The 24,534-nt window shown below is 44.0% G+C and overlaps 2 protein-coding genes across 6 annotated transcripts in view; both read left to right on the top strand.

Annotated features, from left to right (window-relative positions):
- The window catches only part of LOC307001475 (E3 SUMO-protein ligase RanBP2-like), a 57,100-nt gene extending 35,687 nt beyond the window's left edge, over window positions 1-21,413 (top strand). For 2 of the 5 annotated variants that reach the window (XM_079617994.1, XM_079617990.1), the window contains 10 exons: window positions 978-1,172; window positions 1,259-1,342; window positions 2,404-2,542; window positions 2,667-2,761; window positions 2,866-7,096; window positions 9,540-9,718; window positions 9,796-9,913; window positions 10,760-10,849; window positions 12,196-12,355; window positions 21,276-21,413. In XM_079617994.1, coding sequence (XP_079474120.1) covers window positions 978-1,172; window positions 1,259-1,342; window positions 2,404-2,542; window positions 2,667-2,761; window positions 2,866-7,096; window positions 9,540-9,718; window positions 9,796-9,913; window positions 10,760-10,849; window positions 12,196-12,326 — 5,262 coding nt within the window. In that variant the 3' untranslated portion in view covers window positions 12,327-12,355; window positions 21,276-21,413. The remainder of the gene's footprint in view (window positions 1-977; window positions 1,173-1,258; window positions 1,343-2,403; window positions 2,543-2,666; window positions 2,762-2,865; window positions 7,097-9,539; window positions 9,719-9,795; window positions 9,914-10,759; window positions 10,850-12,195; window positions 12,356-21,275) is intronic. The other 3 variants (XM_079617993.1, XM_079617991.1, XM_079617992.1) reach the window with 3 other exon arrangements.
- Window positions 21,280-21,581, top strand: LOC307001478 (uncharacterized protein; the record flags this gene model as incomplete). Its single annotated transcript, XM_079617999.1, has 1 exon — window positions 21,280-21,581. Exon 1 carries the CDS (start codon window positions 21,384-21,386, stop codon window positions 21,579-21,581), a length of 198 nt encoding a protein of 65 aa, XP_079474125.1. The 5' UTR covers window positions 21,280-21,383.
- Between the last annotated feature and the right edge of the window lie 2,953 nt (window positions 21,582-24,534).

The following is a 24,534-nucleotide window of genomic DNA, read 5'->3' as shown; positions in this document are numbered from 1 at the left end:
AAAACAAACGTTTGCATCAAGTGAAAGCATCAGGCACATTGGCTACCTACATAATAAGCTGTTTTAAATTTAAAATGTTCAATGCCTTATCGCGCTTATGTGACCGAGCCCGACCCGAACATAATTTCTAAATATCTGTCCGAACCCACCCAAAATAGAGGTATCCATCCTCTATTTCAAACACAGCGCGACTGACTCAAACTCACAGCGCGTGCAGAAAACATTCACTGAAGCATCGAGCAACAGTTCAACTGCAATGTGAAGTTTATGCAACAATAACACTAACTAATGATATTCAGAATAATTTCTTACCTTAAAATCTATCTTGTCTTCAAAACGCGTTCTTCTTCTTCTGATGTAAATTCATTAAGTTCACAGCGTGTCTTCCAAACTCGACGACTGCAGGACTGATAAAGTTTGGCGCTGCTTTGTTGTTGAGGTAATGAGCGCGTTCGCTCGACGCATGGACGATTTGCATGTCAATGTCTTTTGCGCGTGTGGGTGTGGTCACATTAAAAATAATGAGCAAGCGTTTGAGAAACTGGATATCTTGTTGGTTTTATACAAATTACTTAAACAGAGAATATTTGTTTTCGTTTTGAATCAGATCATTTAAAACGACACACTTATATGTTTATAAAGATATAGCTCATAAATGTGTGACAAGTATTCGCTGAGTTTTGTTTATGTTTAGAGACGTGCTCAAGAAAAAAAAAGTTCACGAGACTGAGAGGCAGAAAGCACACCCTGTTTAATTTCTTTATTTTACAAAAGCACAACGTTTTGTTTTGATTGTAAGTGGACACATACAAAAGTAGACATCTCACAGATTCTTTTCTCATATTTATTAAGTCTGTATGACCATATATGACAGAGTATTTTAAGTTTATTTAGCTGGCATGTGAAAAAAATCGCACAAATCGCGCCGGCACGATTGCCGACCCCAGAGGGTTAATTCTGTCTCTTCATGTTTTAAGTTGCCTGTTTCTATGGAGGATGTGATGGATATGCTGAACGAGGTCAACCAGCAGCTTACAGAAGATGGCGAGCGGGATGAAGATCATGTGGACTATCCGCTGACGTCCAGCCCCGGTCAGCCCACTGAGCCACATGGGAAGTTCTACACTCCGTCTCCATCTAAAAGTGCCACGTCTCCATCTAAAAGATCCATGGTATGTCATGGCACGTGTGCTTTATCAGAAGCTTTGCTTGCTGTTTACAGAGCGTTACGGTTCCTGACTCTTGTTTCCCTCTCCAGTTCTCGCCCAAAACGACTCCACACTGGGCCGAGGACCAAAAGTCCCTTCTGCAGATGCTGTGCCAGCAGGTCGAGTCCTTGAAGGTCAGTCGCACCTCCACCGCTTGTGGCAGAATCAGTCAGTGTTAGTGTTTGCTTTTGCTTTATCTTCAATACTGTGAACATTATTTTGAGGTTTTGTCAAGGAAGCCTATTGACATTTCAAATTTCTCCAAAACAACTCCAGACAGCAATAAACCCTTGAGCATGAGGTATTCATAGAACAAGAGCGCGTAGAGACTGGGTAATGCAGTTTGAGTGTGCAAACATTCACTCTGAACAAGAGCTTTTATAATCAAAGCTAACTGCACTCAATCTCTTATTCACCTCCTGAACACTTTAGTAACAAATATACCAGGACATTTGACAACACGAGTTAAAGCCTTAAAAGGTATAGTTACTTTACTATGGAGTGTTTTTGGTGTTTATCGTCATGTCTTCTATTGACTAATCCTTCTTTTCATCACTTACAAACGTACCTCTATATCACTGCCATTATTTGCATCAGTGAGTTTCATTTGGAGAAGACATAAACACGTGTTGTTGAATCGAGTGATCTCATGACTGCAGTACCTCTCATGAAGGACGTTTGCATACGCCTCTGCTCTTCGTGCCAGTCACTATTCCGGTTTTACACATTTTCTCATCTTCTGTGACATCAAATGGTGTGTGATAAACATGTTCAATAATGTTACAGAAATGTGTTTTAGGCTTTCATGACCCTTTCAGTATGTATGGCCATCAGTTGTGGTATGCTATTGATCAATCATTGCTAAATGTGTAACCATTCCAATAATAGCTGTATATTGTCGGAAAGTGCTATAGAAATAAAGCTGACTTGACCAGTCATTTTCGTCGTCTCTTTAAATGTGGAGTACAGGTCTTGAATGCAGTTTTCTGTATGTTAGCACCACCTTGTGTTCTGTGTATTTGCAGGGCACTAAAGTCAAGTCACCTTTATTTATATAGCACTTTATACAATACATATTGCTTCAAAGTAGCTTTACAGTGATTAATTCTGTTCCCTTCTCTGTCCTTCCCGTTGTTTACGGTTTCATCTACACTGTCCTATCTCATAAACATGTTTTGTTTTCCGTCTCACACAGAATGATGTTCATGACATGCGCCTTAATTCCCCTGAAGCGACAGCATCCTCACATAGGATGTACAGAGATAGTTATCCTGCAGAAGGACTTCAGGAAGGATTTCCTGGAGCGCAGGCGTTCCATGGTGCGCCTCTTACTGGTCAGTTCATGAGTTGATGTTTTTTTTTTTTGCTTCTAAATGGGAGCATCGCCAAAAAAATGAGAACCACTTGCGTATACAATATTTAACACATAATTAAAACCCATTCCTTTTTTTTTCTCAGTTGCCACTACAGGTCCGTCTGCGGACTACAACCAGTCTCCAGGATATAATTCACAGTATCTTCTACGCCCTGCTGCAAATGTTACACCAACAAAGGTAGTGGAGTGCTTTTTAAGTAAATGCAATATAATATACCTTTTTAGTAACCAAGAAATGGCAGAGAGAATCGATATAAAAGTATTGTTTGTTTACCTCTGCAGGGCCCAGTATACGGGATGAATCGTCTTCCTCCACAGCAGCATATGTATGCCTACCAACAATCAACACACACACCACCTCTTCAGTCAACTCCTGCATGCATATATCCTCAAGAGCAGGTCTTTGGTGCTCCCATCCGCTTTGAGTCTCCAGCTACATCCTTACTCTCTCCATACAGTGAAGAGTATTATGGTCACAATTTTCCTCAACCTACAGTCAATCCAACATTGCCAGAGCCTGGATATTTCACTAAGCCATGTGTCGATGCATCCACGCAGCCATCCAAGAGCAGTGAAAACAAGGCTGTTGACTCCAAGATGAGTCTTGGGTCGCAGTTCACAGGTGAACCTCCTAAGGTTCCAAACTTTGGGGGGGTTGACGGTGCCCCATCAACATCAGCAACAACTTCATTCAAGTTCAACTCCAATTTTAAGTCCAATGATGGTGATTTCACCTTTTCCTCTGCTCAGATGAAAAATAGTGAAAGCCTCTTGGGACTTCTGACGTCAGATATTCCTCCCAAAGCGGAAGGACCATCGGAACCGAATCATCAGACCCAAGAGCATCCGCCTAGCCAGGGTGGAGTCTTTACTTTTGGGAGTAAAAGTGCCACAGGGTTTTCATTCACAGATGCTGCTCAGAGCAAAATTAATATTTTTGGCAACACTGACCAAAGATTTAGCTTTGCAAGTGGAACCAAACCAGTATTAGGAAATCCAGAGGCTCGGGAAGAGAAAAGCGGGGAAAGTGATAATGATAGCACCCATGTGGAAGAGGAAGAGGATGGACCTCATTTTGAGCCCATTGTGCCTCTTCCTGATAAGGTTGATGTGAAAACTGGTGAGGAGGAGGAAGAGGAGATGTTCTGTAAGAGAGCAAAACTCTTCCGGTTTGACCCTGGGACTAAGGAATGGAAAGAGAGGGGCATTGGAAGTTTCAAAATTCTAAAACACAGAACATCCGGTAAAGTTCGTCTGTTGATGAGGAGGGAACAGGTTCTCAAAATCTGTGCTAATCACTATATCACTGCAGATATGGTCCTCAAACCCAATGCTGGATCTGACAAGTCCTGGGTGTGGTATGCTATGGATTATGCAGATGAAATGCCCAAGACTGAGCAGTTGGCCATTCGTTTTAAAACGGCGGATGAGGCCGCACTGTTTAAGTTCAAGTTTGAGGAGGCTCAAAAATTAATTCTAGAGTCCCCACAAGGCCAACAAATGGAAAATAAATGTGAAACTCTGAAGCCTCATGTTTCATCCAAAGAAATGGATCTTAAAACACTCTTTTCCAAGAAGGCGGGTGAATGGGACTGCAATGAGTGCTGTGTAAGAAACACTCCCACATCTGCAGTGTGTGTTGCCTGCAACAGTGCAGCTCCGTCTACAGCAAAGAACAAACCTGTAGAGGAACTCAAAGGCTCTGTGCCTGTGACTACCAAATGTCTTTCTTTTGGACTTACTGGAGACACTGATGTCAGCTCAAAGGGTTTAGCATTTGGGTCTCAAATACCAGTTTCTTTTCAATTTGGATCAAATGATTCTGCAGTAACCTCTGTTGACCTTGCAGCTCAGGCTGATAAGAAAACTATTCAGGCTGATACACCACAACATGCGAAAGTGTCAGCAACTCCAGTACTCCCTTTTAGCTCTGGTTTTGGCTCTCAATTTGTCAAGAAAGAGGGTCAATGGGACTGTGACGCCTGCTTTGTGAGGAATGATGCTTCAGCAACTGAATGTGTTTCTTGCAAAGCCCCCTGCAGCACTGAGTTAGCTGCCATGTTTGGTAAAAAAGAGGGACAGTGGGATTGTGATACTTGCATGGTAAGAAATGAAGGTACAGCTAGGCAGTGTGTCTCATGTCAGGCAGCAAACCCAAATATAAAAGGCAAGACCTCTACTGCACCATCAAGTTCCTCTTTTTCATTCAGTTTTGGTAGGTCTAGCAAGCAACCTGCTGCAACAGGATTTACAGCCAATTTCAATCCAGGTCCTGCTTTTCAGTTTGGAACAAGTAAGGAAAAAGCATCATCAGAAGGTTTCAAATTTGTAGAGTCCTCTACAACTCAGGCTGATAAATCAAGCAGTTCAAATGTATCGTTTTCCATGCCAGTGCCCGCTGGTGGTTTCAATTTTGGCATTGCAGAATCTGAGGCAAACGCACTAGACGGACAGTCAAAAAATGGATCTGCATCTCACCTCCTGAAAAATATTGCTGAACTTCACAGAGAGAAGGAAAAAGATGCAATCCCAAGTTCCTCAGATGAGCCTTTAGACACTGGTAGCCACGATAATAATCCCCTCATTACCGGTAAGCCTAACTCCTTTGGTTTCGCAGAATTGGCAAAATCTTCACAGGGTAGTTTTCAGTTTGGCCAGAAGGATATTGCTGAACTTCAGAGAGAGAAGGAAAAAGAGGCAATCCCAAGTTCCTCAGATGAGCCCGTAGACACTGGTAGCCACGATAATGATCCCCTCATTACCGGTCAGCCTAACTCCTTTGGTTTCGCAGAATTGGCAAATTCTTCACAGGGTAGTTTTCAGTTTGGCCAGAAGGATATTGCTGAACTTCACAGAGAGAAGGAAAAAGAGGCAATCCCAAGTTCCTCAGATGAGCCCGTAGACACTGGTAGCCACGATAATAATCCCCTCATTACCGGTCAGCCTAACTCCTTTGGTTTCGCAGAATTGGCAAATTCTTCACAGGGTAGTTTTCAGTTTGGCCATAAGGATATTGCTGAACTTCTTAGACAGAAGGAAGAAGAGGCAATCCCAAGTTCCTCAGATGAGCTCTTAGACCCTGGTAGCCACGATAATAATCCCCTCATTACCGGTCAGCCTAACTCCTTTGGTTTCGCAGAATTGGCAAATTCTTCACAGGGTAGTTTTCAGTTCGGCCAGAAGGATATTGCTGAACTTCACAGAGCGAAGGAAAAAGAGGCAATCCCAAGTTCCTCAGATGAGCCCGTAGACACTGGTAGCCACGATAATAATCCCCTCATTACCGGTCAGCCTAACTCCTTTGGTTTCGCAGAATTGGCAAATTCTTCACAGGGTAGTTTTCAGTTTGGCCAGAAGGATATTGCTGAACTTCACAGAGAGAAGGAAAAAGAGGCAATCCCAAATTCCTCAGATGAGCCCGTAGACACTGGTAGCCACGATAATAATCCCCTCATTACCAGTAAGCCTAACTTCTTTGGTTTCGCAGAATTGGCAAATTCTTCACAGGGTAGTTTTCAGTTTGGCCAGAAGGATATTGCTAAACTTCATAGACAGAAGGAAGAAGAGGCAATCCCAAGTTCCTCAGATGAGCTCTTAGACCCTGGTAGCCACGATAATAATCCCCTCATTACCGGTCAGCCTAACTCCTTTGGTTTCGCAGAATTGGCAAATTCTTCACAGGGTAGTTTTCAGTTCGGCCAGAAGGATATTGCTGAACTTCACAGAGAGAAAGAAAAAGAGGCAATCCCAAGTTCTTCAGATGAGCTCTTAGACCCTGGTAGCCACGATAATAATCCCCTCATTACCGGTCAGCCTAACTCCTTTGGTTTCGCAGAATTGGCAAATTCTTCACAGGGTAGTTTTCAGTTCGGCCAGAAGGATATTGCTGAACTTCACAGAGAGAAAGAAAAAGAGGCAATCCCAAGTTCCTCAGATGAGCTCTTAGACCCTGGTAGCCACGATAATAATCCCCTCATTACCGGTCAGCCTAACTCCTTTGGTTTCGCAGAATTGGCAAATTCTTCACAGGGTAGTTTTCAGTTCGGCCTGAAGGATATTGCTGAACTTCATAGACAGAAGGAAGAAGAGGCAATCCCAAGTTCCTCAGATGAGCTCTTAGACCCTGGTAGCCACGATAATGATCCCCTCATTACCGGTCAGCCTAACTTCTTTGGTTTCGCAGAATTGGCAAATTCTTCACAGGGTAGTTTTCAGTTTGGCCAGAAGGATCCCACTTTCAAAGGCTTTGCCGGGGCTGGCCAGCAGCTGTTTATAGGAATTAATTCCAGCTCCAAGACAGACACTTCAGAGGATACAACAGAGGATAATGACGATATTCAGTCTGAACCAGTTGTTCAGATGCCTGAGAAGGTTGACCTTGTTACAGAAGAGAAATCTCCTGTTAAAATTTCCAGTCCAAAAGATGAGGAAACGAGTGCCTCACGACTGAAAACTGCTGAACAGGAAGTGACCAGTCAGCCATCCATTGGGAATCCTTTCAGCAACCCAACAAGTAAGCTATATTCTGTGGCCCATAGTTTATGAATAAAACTGTTTTAGACAGTATTCTAGGTTATTACGTGAGGACGTTTTTTGTCCAAATAATTAGAATCTCTGTTTTTTCTGAATTAAGTAGTAGGAAATTGCTAGTCATCCAGTTTTTTTTTAAATCTGCTATGCATTCCCCTAATTTTGTAAATTGATAAGTTTCATCAGAGCGTGAAGAAATATAGAGCGGCATAACAGTGAAAACTAATGCCATGTTTCCTAATGATATCTCCTAATGGCATGTACAGAGTGAACCGCAACGGTCCTAGTACTGAGCCTTGTGGTACGCCATACTGAACTTGTGATTGATAAGACATCTCTTCATTTACTGCTACAAACTGATAACGGTCAGATAAGTATGATTTAAACCATGCTAGTGCAATTCCACTAATGCCAACATAATGTTCGAGTCTATTTAAAAGGATGTTGTGGTCAATGGTGTCAAATGCAGCACTAAGATCGAGTAACACTAATAGAGAGATACAACCACGATTGGATGATAAGAGCAAATCATTTGTGACTCTAACGAGAGCTGTCTCGGTACTATGGTACGGTCTAAATCCGGACTGAAAATCCTCACAGAAATCATTTATTTCTAAAAATTGAACATAGTTGTGAAGATACTGCTTTTTCTGATATCTTTGACAGAAAAGGCAGATTCGAGATCGGCCTGTAATTGACTAATTCTGTAGGGTCAAGTTCTGTTTTTGTAACAAGCGGTTTAATTATAGCCAGCTTAAACGTTTTTGGTACGTATCCTAATGACAAAGATGAATTAAGGCGAGACACGGCAGGCTAAAAAAAATTTTCACTGGTCAAATTTGAGATTTTGGGATATTAGTCTTTCAAGTCTTTCAGACTTGTGGTGAAAAAGTCAAAAATACACATTTAGGTCTTTATTTTACTACACTTCATCTGTTTGCGTCTGTAGATATCTCCTAAATTTAACAAAAGTTGGCGTTATAAATCATTCCGCTGCTCCGCGATCTCTGTCTGCACCTTTTCATCACATATACCGTGAGAAAGCCATCTCTCTCCTGTACAATGCTGTCAGATCCAAATATGGTCATTTCCTTTTTTTGCAGACTCCGACGGAGAGTGTGTGTTTACAGGCTCTGACGGAGAGTGTGTGTTTGCAGACTCTGATGGAGAGTGTGTGTTTGCAGGCTCTGACGGAGAGTGTGTGTTTGCAGACTCAGACGGAGAGTGTGTGTTTGCAGACTCCGACGGAGAGTGTGTGTTTGCAGGCTCTGATGGAGAGTGTGTGTTTGCAGACTCCGACGGAGAGTGTGTGTTTACAGGCTCTGACGGAGAGTGTGTGTTTGCAGACTCCGACGGAGAGTGTGTGTTTACAGGCTCTGACGGAGAGTGTGTGTTTGCAGACTCTGATGGAGAGTGTGTGTTTGCAGACTCCGACGGAGAGTGTGTGTTTACAGGCTCTGACGGAGAGTGTGTGTTTGCAGACTCTGATGGAGAGTGTGTGTTTGCAGGCTCTGATGGAGAGTGTGTGTTTGCAGACTCTGACGGAGAGTGTGTGTTTGCAGACTCTGACGGAGAGTGTGTGTTTGCAGGCTCTGATGGAGAGTGTGTGTTTGCAGGCTCTGATGGAGAGTGTGTGTTTGCAGACTCTGACGGAGAGTGTGTGTTTGCAGACTCCGACGGAGAGTGTGTGTTTGCAGGCTCTGATGGAGAGTGTGTGTTTGCAGGCTCTGATGGAGAGTGTGTGTTTGCGGACTCTGATGGAGAGTGTGTGTTTGCGGACTCCGACGGAGAGTGTGTGTTTGCAGGCTCTGATGGAGAGTGTGTGTTTGCAGGCTCTGATGGAGAGTGTGTGTTTGCGGACTCTGATGGAGAGTGTGTGTTTGCGGACTCCGACGGAGAGTGTGTGTTTGCAGGCTCTGATGGAGAGTGTGTGTTTGCAGACTCTGATGGAGATTGTGTGTTTGCAGGCTCTGAGGGAGAGTGTGTGTTTGCAGACTCTGATGGAGATTGTGTGTTTGCAGGCTCTGATGGAGAGTGTGTGTTTGCAGGCTCTGAGGGAGAGTGTGTGTTTGCAGGCTCTGATGGAGAGTGTGTGTTTGCAGACTCTGATGGAGATTGTGTGTTTGCAGGCTCTGATGGAGAGTGTGTGTTTGCAGGCTCTGAGGGAGAGTGTGTGTTTGCAGACTCTGATGGAGAGTGTGTGTTTGCAGACTCCGACGGAGAGTGTGTGTTTACAGGCTCTGACGGAGAGTGTGTGTTTGCAGGCTCTGATGGAGAGTGTGTGTTTGCAGGCTCTGAGGGAGAGTGTGTGTTTGCAGACTCTGATGGAGAGTGTGTGTTTGCAGACTCTGATGGAGATTGTGTGTTTGCAGGCTCTGAGGGAGAGTGTGTGTTTGCAGACTCTGATGGAGAGTGTGTGTTTGCAGACTCTGAGGTCACGCTAGTGTGGGAGAAGCAGCCGACTGCAGGCGAGGAGCAGAGAGCCAGACGCCTGAAGCTGCCGCCCACCTTCCTCTGCGGCGTCAGCAGCGACTCCGAGACCGAGACCGACTCCGAGCGACCCGACGACTTCAGCGCAGAGCTACACACACTGGAGCACGCTCAGGTCAGAGGACTTTCTGAACATTGACATGAGACGTGATTAGCAGCACCGGTTTGACTTGTCTTGTTCTGGACACACAGGTGAACCCGAAGCCTTCCCATGATGCAGCAGCGGAAGAGCCTCCTGCGGACGGCAGCATAGACCCCATTGACCTCTCCACGAAGAGGAGCAGCGAGAGCGAGTCCAGCTCCACTGCAGGTACAGGTGTTCCTCCGATGCTCGGGTCAGCGCTCACTTCTACAGCAGCGCTGCCCTGGACACACTCCAGATTAATGTCTACTGACTACAAGAGCAGAGCAGCAGAGGGCCGTTTACCTGCCGTATTAAAGAAGGATTTTGACAAGAAAAAACATTTCCAGAACACCGATAACTGCCTGTGATTGGCTGACACCTTTGATAACTGAAAGGAGACACGCCTGTGATTGGCTGACAACCTTGCATATGAAATAAGTACTACATGTGGAGCTCTTCTGAAAACTACATTTCTACTCTTACATCTCTTACAGAGATTATCTATTGTGAAAGGTGTTGATTACAGCATTAGATTTAGAACTTCTGATGTTGCATTAAAGAGCCAATCACAGTGATGTCTGACGAATGCTTTCATCATAACACTGTCATTGATTATAACGAGAGAGGAGAACTCTTGAATGAAAACACTGACACGTCGATAAGACAATGTAAAACAGTTACTGCTTTGGTTCAGGTAAAAGCAAGTTAAGTGTTTGAAACCAAAAATAAGGAACATTTTTATTATTAGAATTGGATTCTGGTTTCTTTCCTCATTATATAAATGATAAAACATCACGGAAACCATGATACCAGTCGAACCGTGAGGCATTTGAACAGTTTCTCCTCTATAAAACACCATCATCTGTAAGCCCTAATCAGACAGTACATGTTTCATATGGGGAGGTGGGCTAATATAATAATTACCACCACTTTTCTGACATGTGGGAATGAAGTCCAGCCCGGGGTCAGAGTTCATTCAAACTCGAGCAGCATTTGCCTTTGGTCTCGTCTGACGTCTTTGCTCTTCTCCAGCAGGTCTTCCTTTTGCATCTGCATCTGAGAGTGCGTTTTCATTTGCAGACTTGGCAAAGACTTCAGGAGAATTTCCCTTTGGCCAAAAAGGTGAGTTCTGTTTACTGTGAATCAAATTAGTTGGCTTAATTAATTTAGCAAATATTTATATCTTCAGTTATTTTCACATCTAATTATGCCTGTTAAAATGTATTTTAGGAGCTTCTGTTAGTTTCACTGTTCATATCTATTTCTCTATCATGCCATCTTTGATTTGATAGCACTTGATATTTTGTGTATTTGAGGATATTTTCTACTTGCCTGCTTGTGTTCAAATGTTTAGATACCAGTGAAATATCACAATTCTCTTTTTAATTTGATACTACAGAAAAAACTACTAGCCTAATTAATGTAATCAGTAATAAAATAAGGACAAATAATCAAATTACAAATAAAGACAATAGAACAAAGATACAAATGAAATAAATGGTGTATTTCAGGTTCTCTTTCGGTCGACTCTTATGTGGTCATCCATGAAGCCCTGTACAGTCACACCTGTCAGGCCAGCGCTCGCAGGAAGCTCCGCCCCTTCCTGTATAAACCGCATATATGCCCACAGTTAGACTTTGGTCAGATGTCTCCCTCATCTCCCTCAGAGAGCCGTTATTCATCCACTTGGAAGATCTGTACAGTGTTATTTTAGACCAGCGCTGCTGTTGATACAGGAAGAGGCGGGGCTTCTCGGGGGCCTGTCCTGATAGGTGTGACTGTATAGGGCTTCATGGAGGACCACACAAGAGGGTTTTCCCATAGTGAGGTGTGTCACTCATCTCCCTCAGAGAACCAAGATTATAACCTTAACCAAACCTTTTTCGGGTAGATCTAACCGTTTCCAGGTACATGATTTGAGTAAAGTAATTAAATGTGAAATAATACTGTATAAATTAAATTTATTAAGTCAAGAGCAGTGGGTGAATTTTCTTTTCTTTTGTTGTTTAATGAACAAAGTGACCACAGCCTAATATTCCCGATGCTCTCTGCCATTAAAGACCCTATTGGCGGATTCAATATACTGATGCTGTACACATGTTGTCTTTCTCATAACCGACTGTTTCACAAGATACTCACCGATACGGGCATTTTGGACAATTCTGTATCAATTTGTCCATTCAACAGAGAAGACATGAAAGAGAACTAAATTCAGTATTCGTTCACTGTCTGAGCGTGCTCTTCGGATGTTTGCGCACAGAAAACTTCTTGTCCTGTAAATGTCCTGCAATGTAGGGAACCACTCGTTATACATAAATCTTGTAACATTTCATGTTTGTACTTGTATATAGGATTTGGTAATCCAAATGACGGATGTGTGCTGAGAGCGATCAGCGAGCAACAGAAGTGTTTGTACGGCTGCTGCTGTCAATGTGATGCTTGTGTTTTAACATGCACGTTTATTTCAGTAGATGCAAATTTTGTGTGGTCAAACACCGGAGCCACGGTCTTTGGAAGTGCACCAGCACAAAATGGAGGGGAAGCACACAACGAAGGAGAAGAGGAGGGCCGTGATGACGAATCTCCCTGGAATAAGTAGATCCACTTTGAGCCGATCGTGTCCTTGTGGTGAGTGTGTGTGTGAGGTTAATCCAGCAATTCCGCAATTAACCGGAATTAAACCTTGCGATTTGGCTAATTGCAGTTATGAAATCACAAAGTTTTATATCTCATATAAGAGATTTATTTAGATGTATTGGACTTTCAGCATGAGGGCCCACCGGCTATGAGTCTGAATATGTGCCCATCACGCATCACAGCCCGCCAAAAGGGGAGTGGCTTATAGCTATACAAGTCCTGCTTCACCATAGGTTATCTGGTTTCATCGACTGAAGCGATCCCCAGATCAGAGCACAATGCACGGCAGGTTACGCAATACTCGTTCCCTCATCTCAGGGAACCGAGGTTACGTTAGTAGCCGAGACGTTCCCTTTCGAGAGTACTCTCGTCTTGCGTAAGATAGCTTATGCTACGGGAACCCAATGTAAAACACAGTGCATGCTCACAACTTTCGCAACCAGCAACCCAGGGCACATGCCCAGGCTTATAAGAAGAGTAAAGTAATAAATACCCCAGGGTAATACGTTAGTGAGCCTAGTAGGAAGTATGCAGGGAAGGACCAAGTAGGGCCAAACTCCTGAATGCACAACATATATAGAATGAAATATATGCATAATATAGCAATAGAAACAGCTGGGCCGGACGAAGTCGAACACAGTGGCTGTGAAATGGTGTCTTTACACGGACAACACTCTAGCTTGTAAAGCGGGAACTTCCAAGTTATAAAACCTGGTAAATGTAGACTGAGAGGCCCAGCCTGTCGCCATACAAATATCCTGAAGTGAAATCCCACTGGACCAAGCCCAAGACGAGGCCGTGCCTCTAGTAGAGTGCGCTCTGACGCCCAGAGGGCAGCGGAGACCTTTAGATGCATAAGCCAGCAAGATAGCGTCGACTATCCATCGCGAGAGGCTTTGCTTTGTAATAACCAGTCCTTTAGTGCGGCCACCAAAGGATACAAAGAGCAGTTCTGACTGTCTGAAAACAGCAGAGTGTTCCACATAGACTCTCAGGGCCCTGACAGGGCAAAGGAAATGTGCGTCTGTCTCGTCGTTAGATGTGGGGAGAGCTGATAGCAAAATTAACCTGTGCTCTGCACGGTGTGGCAAGCACCTTGGGAACATACCCGTGTCTCGGCTTGAGGATGACCTTGGAGTCATTGGGCCCAAATTCAAGATAAACAGCGCTCACCGAGAGTCTATGTGGAACCTGAGGCCAGGGCCAGCAGGAAAGCGGTTTTAAGTAAGAGGTATTATAGATCCACTGACTCCACCATGTTCTCTAGGACCGTGGAAAGGTCCCAGATGGGAACCGAAGGAGGCCGGGGAGGGTTTAACCTCCTAGCCCCTCTGAGGAAACGCACGACTAGGTCGTCTTTCCCTAGTGACTGACCGGACACCGGGACATGAAACGCAGCTATGGCCGACACATATACTATGAGTGTGGAGAGGGATCTACCCGCTTCCAATAGCTCTTGGAGAAAAGAGAGCACCTCTGTCACCCCGCAACGCTGGGGGTCCAGGTTCTGAGCCGAACACCAGCTAGAGAACAATGTGTACAGCCGCCTGGGAGAGGCGCTCTAGCCTCTGTGATAGTGCTTAACACTCCCTCCGGGAGGTTATCGGGTACCCGTTGAGGGGCCATACTTGAAGGGCGCTCAAGTCGGGACGAGGATGCCAGAACATCCCTTTGGCCTGTGAGAGGAGGTCCCTTCTCACTGGAATCGGCCAAGGAGCTGCGTCCAGTAGCTGTATCAGCCCACAGGGAACCAAATCTGGTTCCTCCAAAGCAGGGCCATTAGAAGCACAGCACACTTGCACTTCCTGATCCGTTTGATAACCGACGGTAACAACAAGACCGGTGGGAATGCATAAAGCGGGCGGTTGGGCCAATCGTGGGGCAGTGCGTCCCTGCTCTTCGTAAAATATATTGGGCAATAAGTATTGTCTTCTGAGGCAAAGAGGTCGACCTCTGCCCTGCAGAAGATGCTCCATACCAACTGAACCACCCGAGGTTGAAGTGACCAGTCCCCCGGGGGAACGTTGCCCCTGGATAGCATGTCTGGACCCAGGTTCAGGATGCCTGGCACGTGCGCTGCTCTCAGCGAGCGCAGGTTGTGCTAAGCCCACACGAGAAGGCATTTGGCCATGGTGTGTAGGTTCCAAGATCTGAGATCGCCCTGGCGGTTTATGTTGGACTCCACTGACATGTTGTCCGGTCAGACTATGACATGGTGACCCTTTAAGTATGGGAGGAAAAATTCCATCGACAGCTCGACCGCTCTCATCTCTAGACAGCCCTCGAAATCTGTCGAGACAACTTTTATCTTTGAGATCGTCCCCATACTGACACCTGACAGGCCTAGAATCCTCTGAAATATTTTGAGAGGAGTGAAATGGCTAGCTTTGAATGACGCTGCTAGCCGCTGGATGGAGAGTGCACGCTGTGACGTCAGCCGCGCTCTCATTGACAGAGTCAATGTCTGTTTGGTATTCAACACACACCAGTGTTAAACACCAGTAAAGGTGATTGTTTGGTCTGTTATTAACACACACCAGTGTTGAAACACCAGTAAAGGTGATTGTTTGGTCTGTTATTAACACACACCAGTGTTAAACACCAGTAAAGGTGATTGTTTGGTCTGTTATTGACACACACCAGTGTTAAACACCAGTAAAGGTGATTGTTTGGTCTGTTATTAACACACACCAGTGTTAAACACCAGTAAAGGTGATGGTTTGGTCTGTTATTAACACACACCAGTGTTAAACACCAGTAAAGGTGATTGTTTGGTCTGTTATTAACACACACCAGTGTTAAACACCAGTAAAGGTGATGGTTTGGTCTGTTATTAACACACACCAGTGTTAAACACCAGTAAAGGTGATTGTTTGGTCTGTTATTAACACACACCAGTGTTAAACACCAGTAAAGGTGATTGTTTGGTCTGTTATTAACACACACCAGTGTTGAAACACCAGTAAAGGTGATTGTTTGGTCTGTTATTAACACACACCAGTGTTAAACACCAGTAAAGGTGATTGTTTGGTCTGTTATTAACACACACCAGTGTTGAAACACCAGTAAAGGTGATTGTTTGGTCTGTTATTAACACACACCAGTGTTAAACACCAGTAAAGGTGATTGTTTGGTCTGTTATTTACACACACCAGTGTCAAACACCAGTAAAGGTGATTGTTTGGTCTGTTATTAACACACACCAGTGTTAAACACCAGTAAAGGTGATTGTTTGGTCTGTTATTTACACACACCAGTGTCAAACACCAGTAAAGGTGATAGTTTGCTCTGGTTGTCCACACACACCAGTGTTAAACACCAGTAAAGGTGATTGTTTGGTCTGTTATTAACACACACCAGTGTCAAACACCAGTAAAGGTGATTGTTTGGTCTGTTATTAACACACACCAGTGTTAAACACCAGTAAAGGTGATTGTTTGGTCTGTTATTAACACACACCAGTGTTAAACACCAGTAAAGGTGATTGTTTGGTCTGTTATTAACACACACCAGTGTTAAACACCAGTAAAGGTGATGGTTTGGTCTGTTATTAACACACACCAGTGTCAAACACCAGTAAATGTGATTGTTTGGTCTGTTATTAACACACACCAGTGTTAAACACCAGTAAAGGTGATTGTTGGTCTGTTATTAACACACACCAGTGTTAAACACCAGTAAAGGTGATTGTTTGGTCTGTTATTAACACACACCAGTGTTAAACACCAGTAAAGGTGATTGTTTGGTCTGTTATTAACACACACCAGTGTTAAACACCAGTACAGGTGATTGTTTGGTCTGTTATTAACACACACCAGTGTTAAACACCAGTAAAGGTGATTGTTTGGTCTGTTATTAACACACACCAGTGTTAAACACCAGTAAAGGTGATTGTTTGGTCTGTTATTAACACACACCAGTGTTGAAACACCAGTAAAGGTGATTGTTTGGTCTGTTAACACACACCAGTGTTAAACACCAGTAAAGGTGATTGTTTGGTCTGTTATTAACACACACCAGTGTGAAACCCCAGTAAAGGTGATTGTTGGTCTGTTATTAACACACACCAGTGTTAAACACCAGTAAAGGTGATTGTTTGGTCTGTTATTAACACACACCAGTGTTAAACACCAGTAAAGGTGATTGTTTGGTCTGTTATTAACACACACCAGTGTTAAACACCAGTAAAGGTGATTGTTTGGTCTGTTATTAACACACACCAGTGTTAAACACCAGTAAAGGTGATTGTTTGGTCTGTTATTAACACACACCAGTGTTAAACACCCGTAAAGGTGATTGTTTGGTCTGTTATTAACACACACCAGTGTTAAACACCAGTAAAGGTGATTGTTTGGTCTGTTATTAACACACACCAGTAAAGGTGATTCTTTGGTCTGTTATTAACACACACCAGTGTTAAACACCAGTAAAGGTGATTGTTTGGTCTGTTATTAACACACACCAGTGTTAAACACCAGTAAAGGTGATTGTTTGGTCTGTTATTGACACACACCAGTGTTAAACACCAGTAAAGGTGATTGTTTGGTCTGTTATTAACACACACCAGTGTTAAACACCAGTAAAGGTGATTGTTTGGTCTGTTATTAACACACACCAGTGTTAAACACCCGTAAAGGTGATTGTTTGGTCTGTTATTAACACACACCAGTGTTAAACACCAGTAAAGGTGATTGTTTGGTCTGTTATTAACACACACCAGTAAAGGTGATTCTTTGGTCTGTTATTAACACACACCAGTGTTAAACACCAGTAAAGGTGATTGTTTGGTCTGTTATTAACACACACCAGTGTTAAACACCAGTAAAGGTGATTGTTTGGTCTGTTAACACACACACACCAGTGTTAAACACCAGTAAAGGTGATTGTTTGGTCCGTTATTAACACACCAGTGTGAAACCCCAGTAAAGGTGATTGTTGGTCTGTTAACACACACACACCAGTGTTAAACACCAGTAAAGGTGATTGTTTGGTCTGTTAACACACACACACCAGTGTTAAACACCAGTAAAGGTGATTGTTTGGTCTGTTATTAACACACACCAGTGTTAAACACCAGTAAAGGTGATTGTTGGTCTGTTAACACACACCAGTGTTAAACCCCAGTAAAGATGATTGTTTGGTCTGTTATTAACACACACCAGTGTTAAACACCAGTAAAGATGATTGTTTGGTCTGGTTGTCCACACACACCAGTAAAGGTGATTGTTTGGTCTGGTTGTCCACACACACCAGTAAAGGTGATTGTTTGGTCTGGTTGTCCACACACACCAGTAAAGGTGATTGTTTGGTCTGGTTGTCCACACACACCAGTAAAGGTGATTGTTTGGTCTGGTTGTCCACACACACCAGTAAAGGTGATTGTTTGGTCTGTTATTAACACACACCAGTGTTAAACACCAGTAAAGGTGATGGTTTGGTCTGTTATTAACACACACCAGTGTTAAACACCAGTAAAGGTGATTGTTTGGTCTGTTATTAACACACACCAGTGTTAAACACCAGTAAAGGTGATTGTTTGGTCTGTTATCAACACACACCAGTGTTAAACACCAGTAAAGGTGATTGTTTGGTCTGTTATTAACACACACCAGTGTTGAAACACCAGTAAAGTTGATTGTTTGGTCTGTTATTAACACACACCAGTGTTAAACACCAGTAAAGGTGATGGTTTGGTCTGTTATTAACACACACCAGTGTTAAACACCAGTAAAGGTGATTGTTTGGTCTGTTATTAACACACACCAGTGTTAAACACCAGTAAAGGTGATGGTTTGGTCTGTTATTAACACACACCAGTGTTAAACACCAGTAAAGGTGATTGTTTGGTCTGTTATTGACACACACCAGTGTTAAACACCAGTAAAGGTGATTGTTTGGTCTGTTATTAACACACACCAGTGTTAAACACCAGTAAAGGTGATTGTTTGGTCTGTTATTAACACACACCAGTGTTAAACACCAGTAAAGGTGATTGTTTGGTCTGTTATTAACACACACCAGTGTTAAACACCAGTAAAGGTGATTGTTTGGTCTGTTATTAACACACACCAGTGTTGAAACACCAGTAAAGTTGATTGTTTGGTCTGTTATTAACACACACCAGTGTTAAACACCAGTAAAGGTGATGGTTTGGTCTGTTATTAACACACACCAGTGTTAAACACCAGTAAAGGTGATTGTTTGGTCTGTTATTAACACACACCAGTGTTAAACACCAGTAAAGGTGATGGTTTGGTCTGTTATTAACACACACCAGTGTTAAACACCAGTAAAGGTGATTGTTTGGTCTGTTATTAACACACACCAGTGTTAAACACCAGTAAAGATGATTGTTTGGTCTGTTATTAACACACACCAGTGTCAAACACCAGTAAAGGTGATTGTTTGGTCTGTTATTAACACACACCAGTAAAGGTGATTCTTTGGTCTGTTATTAACACACACCAGTGTTAAACACCAGTAAAGGTGATTGTTTGGTCTGTTATTAACACACACCAGTGTTAAACACCAGTAAAGGTGATTGTTTGGTCTGTTAACACACACACACAAGTGTTAAACACCAGTAAAGGTGATTGTTTGGTCCGTTATTAACACACCAGTGTGAAACCCCAGTAAAGGTGATTGTTGGTCTGTTAACACACACACACCAGTGTTAAACACCAGTAAAGGTGATTGTTTGGTCTGTTAACACACACACACCAGTGTTAAACACCAGTAAAGGTGATTGTTGGTCTGTTAACACACACCAGTGTTAAACCCCAGTAAAGATGATTGTTTGGTCTGTTATTAACACACACCAGTGTTAAACACCAGTAAAGATGATTGTTTGGTCTGGTTGTCCACACACACCAGTAAAGGTGATTGTTTGGTCTGGTTGTCCACACACACCAGTAAAGGTGATTGTTTGGTCTGGTTGTCCACACACACCAGTAAAGGTGATTGTTTGGTCTGGTTGTCCACACACACCAGTAAAGGTGATTGTTTGGTCTGGTTGTCCACACACACCAGTAAAGGTGATTGTTTGGTCTGGTTGTCCACACACACCAGTAAAGGTGATTGTTTGGTCTGGTTGTCCACACACACCAGTAAAGGTGATTGTTTGGTCTGGTTGTCCACACACACCAGTAAAGGTGATTGTTTGGTCTGGTTGTCCACACACACCAGTAAAGGTGATTGTTTGGTCTGTTATTAACACACACCAGTGTTAAACACCAGTAAAGGTGATGGTTTGGTCTGTTATTAACACACACCAGTAAAGGTGATTGTTTGGTCTGTTATTAACACACACCAGTGTTAAACACCAGTAAAGTTGATTGTTTGGTCTGTTATTGACACACACCAGTGTTAAACACCAGTAAAGGTGATTGTTTGGTCTGTTATTAACACACACCAGTGTTGAAACACCAGTAAAGTTGATTGTTTGGTCTGTTATTGACACACACCAGTGTTAAACACCAGTAAAGGTGATTGTTTGGTCTGTTATTGACACACACCAGTGTTAAACACCAGTAAAGGTGATTGTTTGGTCTGTTATTAACACACACCAGTGTTAAACACCAGTAAAGATGATTGTTTGGTCTGTTATTAACACACACCAGTGTCAAACACCAGTAAAGATGATTGTTTGGTCTGTTATTAACACACACCAGTGTTAAACACCAGTAAAGGTGATTGTTTGGTCTGTTATTAACACACACCAGTGTTAAACACCAGTAAAGGTGATTGTTTGGTCTGTTATTAACACACACCAGTGTTAAACACCAGTAAAGGTGATTGTTTGGTCTGTTATTAACACACACCAGTGTTAAACACCAGTAAAGGTGATTGTTTGGTCTGTTATTAACACACACCAGTGTTAAACACCAGTAAAGGTGATTGTTTGGTCTGTTATTAACACACACCAGTGTTAAACACCAGTAAAGGTGATTGTTTGGTCTGTTATTAACACACACCAGTGTTAAACACCAGTAAAGGTGATGGTTTGGTCTGTTATTAACACACACCAGTGTTAAACACCAGTAAAGGTGATGGTTTGGTCTGTTATTAACACACACCAGTGTTAAACACCAGTAAAGGTGATTGTTTGGTCTGTTATTGACACACACCAGTGTTAAACACCAGTAAAGGTGATGGTTTGGTCTGTTATTAACACACACCAGTGTTAAACACCAGTAAAGGTGATTGTTTGGTCTGTTATTGACACACACCAGTGTTAAACACCAGTAAAGGTGATGGTTTGGTCTGTTATTAACACACACCAGTGTTAAACACCAGTAAAGGTGATGGTTTGGTCTGTTATTAACACACACCAGTGTTAAACACCAGTAAAGATGATTGTTGGTCTGTTATTAACACACACCAGTGTTAAACACCAGTAAAGGTGATTGTTTGGTCTGTTATTAACACACACCAGTGTCAAACACCAGTAAAGATGATTGTTGGTCTGTTATTAACACACACCAGTGTTAAACACCAGTAAAGGTGATTGTTTGGTCTGTTATTAACACACACCAGTGTTAAACACCAGTAAAGGTGATTGTTTGGTCTGTTATTAACACACACCAGTGTTAAACACCAGTAAAGGTGATTGTTTGGTCTGTTATTAACACACACCAGTGTTAAACACCAGTAAAGGTGATTGTTTGGTCTGGTTGTCCACACACACCAGTGTCAAACACCAGTAAAGGTGATTGTTTGGTCTGGTTGTCCACACACACCAGTAAAGGTGATTGTTGGTCTGGTTGTCCACACACACCAGTAAAGGTGATTGTTTGGTCTGTTATTAACACACACCAGTGTTAAACACCAGTAACGGTGATTGTTTGGTCTGTTATTAACACACACCAGTGTTAAACACCAGTAACGGTGATGGTCTTCTGTTGTCTCTAAGGGAGGCGACATCACCAGCGGGGACGGGACGGGAGGAAGGTCCATCTACGGAGGGAAGTTTGAGGACGAGAACTTCGACGTGAGGCACACGGGTCCGGGACTGCTGTCCATGGCCAACCGCGGCAGAGACACCAACAGCTCGCAGTTCTTCATCACACTCAAGAAAGCAGAACACCTGGACTTCAAGCACGTGGCGTTCGGCTTCGTCAGAGAAGGCATGGATGTGGTGAAGAGAATAGCAGAGCTGGGCAGTAAGGCCGGCAAACCCACGAAAGCCATCAGCGTCTCAGACTGTGGACAGCTGTAGACTCCTCTACCGTTGGCAAACTGCTGTCCATGTGCGGAATTATGTTCCCGCAACTTCTGTGTCTCTCCTCTTCTCTCTCGTAGGAACGACCTACATGACATTGACCTGAAATGTATTCATTAACGGATTAGTTCACCCAAAAATATCCACTCTGTCATTAATTACTCGTGTCGTTCCAAACCCGTAGACCTTCATTCATCTGCAGAACACAAATGAAGATGTTCTGATGAAATCTGACGGCTCAGGGCGAGCTCCACTGACAGCGGTTCATTACATTTACATTTAGCAGACGCTTTTATCCACAGCGACTTACAACGGAGGACTAATCTGTAGGCCTAAAAAGTAAGTAATGACATCATTAACCTTAAAGTTATGAAGCGACGAGAATACTTTGTGTGCCAAAAAAACCTAAATATTGACTTTATTCTTTAGTCTCCGACGCGCGTTTACGAGAGCATCAGATCTGATCAGAAATATCTTCATTGTGTTCCGAAGATGAACGAAGATCTTACGGGTTAAGTTGAGTAATTATGACAGAAGTTTCGATTTTAATAAGCGAGTACATCATAAATCCCTCTTCCATAAGGTAAGCCTATTAAAAGTGTCTATATGTCTGGACGGATTGTTCCTGGTAATGTTGAATCAGAACCTCCAGCAGGACACCAGTAGAACCAGTACCAGTGTGACGGAGCTTCCCTGGCCTCCAGCAGGACACCAGTAGAACCAGTACCAGTGTCACGGAGCTTCCCTGGCCTCCGGCAGGACACCAGTAGAACCAGTACCAGTGTGACGGAGCTTCCCACGCCTCCAGCAGGACACCAGTAGAACCAGTACCAGTGTGACGGAGCTTCCCTGGCCTCCAGCAGGACACCAGTAGAACCAGTACCAGTGTCACGGAGCTTCCCTGGCCTCCAGCAGGACACCAGTAGAACCAGTACCAGTGTGACGGAGCTTCCCACGCCTCCAGCAGGAGACCAGTAGAACCAGTACCAGTGTGACAGAGCTTCCCTGGCCTCCAGCAGGACACCAGTAGAACCAGTACCAGTGTCACGGAGCTTCCCTGGCCTCCGGCAGGACACCAGTAGAACCAGTACCAGTGTGACGGAGCTTCCCTGGCCTCCAGCAGGACACCAGTAGAACCAGTACCAGTGTGACAGAGCTTCCCTGGCCTCCAGCAGGACACCAGTAGAACCAGTACCAGTGTGACAGAGCTTCCCTGGCCTCCAGCAGGACACCAGTAGAACCAGTACCAGTGTGACGGAGCTTCCCTGGCCTCCAGCAGGACACCAGTAGAACCAGTACCAGTGTGACGGAGCTTCCCACGCCTCCAGCAGGACACCAGTAGAACCAGTACCAGTGTGACAGAGCTTCCCACGCCTCCAGCAGGACACCAGTAGAACCAGTACCAGTGTGACGGAGCTTCCCACGCCTCCAGCAGGACACCAGTAGAACCAGTACCAGTGTGACAGAGCTTCCCTGGCCTCCAGCAGGACACCAGTAGAACCAGTACCAGTGTGACAGAGCTTCCCTGGCCTCCAGCAGGACACCAGTAGAACCAGTACCAGTGTGACAGAGCTTCCCTGGCCTCCAGCAGGACACCAGTAGAACCAGTACCAGTGTGACGGAGCTTCCCACGCCTCCAGCAGGACACCAGTAGAACCAGTACCAGTGTGACAGAGCTTCCCTGGCCTCCAGCAGGACACCAGTAGAACCAGTACCAGTGTGACAGAGCTTCCCTGGCCTCCAGCAGGACACCAGTAGAACCAGTACCAGTGTGACAGAGCTTCCCTGGCCTCCAGCAGGACACCAGTAGAACCAGTACCAGTGTGACAGAGCTTCCCTGGCCTCCAGCAGGACACCAGTAGAACCAGTACCAGTGTGACGGAGCTTCCCACGCCTCCAGCAGGACACCAGTAGAACCAGTACCAGTGTGACAGAGCTTCCCTGGCCTCCAGCAGGACACCAGTAGAACCAGTACCAGTGTGACAGAGCTTCCCACGCCTCCAGCAGGACACCAGTAGAACCAGTACCAGTGTGACAGAGCTTCCCACGCCTCCAGCAGGACACCAGTAGAACCAGTACCAGTGTGACAGAGCTTCCCACGCCTCCAGCAGGACACCAGTAGAACCAGTACCAGTGTGACAGCTTCCCTGGCCTCCAGCAGGACACCAGTAGAACCAGAACCAGTGTGACGGAGCTTCCCTGGCCTCCAGCAGGACACCAGTAGAACCAGAACCAGTGTGACGGAGCTTCCCTGGCCTCCAGCAGGACACCAGTAGAACCAGAACCAGTGTGACGGAGCTTCCCACGCCTCCAGCAGGACACCAGTAGAACCAGTACCAGTGTGACGGAGCTTCCCTGGCCTGAGAACGAAGGCTTTACAGAGAACCATGTCCCGAAACCTCCTTCTAGTGCATTTATTTATTACTGATTGATTACTTGTCTTTAATAATCTTTGAAATGTATTTTAGTTCGTAGTTTTAGCTGTGGAATCAAAATTGTAATCGAGAAAGGTTAAATTTCACTGGTATCTGAAATGTTGTGTCATAACCTTGCTTACAGTACAAGGATACATGGGTCAAAAACTACTATTTTATTACTTTATTACTTATTTTGTGGTGGGGCCAGTGGAAATGTAATTATTGAATCGAAATGATTGATATAGTAAATAAAAAATAAATAATATTGTGCAACATGTTGAATTGATTCATTACTTGACACCTAATGGAGTCGTGGTGCAGAGACAGGAACCCAAGAGCAGATCCATTGAAAATAGAATTTATTGTCCAAAAGTTTGAAGGAAAACAAAACAAAATATAAAATAATTGGTAGCTGAGCCTCCAAGTAAGAGGACGAGACTGGGGCGAAATCCAATGGCTGGGGTCAAAACCAGTAGCGGACCAGCGGTTTCAAGGAAGAAGCCACGGCAATAGTCCAGGACGAAAGCAGAGGT

The sequence above is a fragment of the Phoxinus phoxinus genome (genome assembly GCF_949152265.1).
Source record: "Phoxinus phoxinus genome assembly, chromosome: 7".
Classification (NCBI taxonomy): Eukaryota; Metazoa; Chordata; class Actinopteri; order Cypriniformes; family Leuciscidae; genus Phoxinus; species Phoxinus phoxinus.
This window is presented reverse-complemented; position numbering and strand designations above follow the sequence as displayed.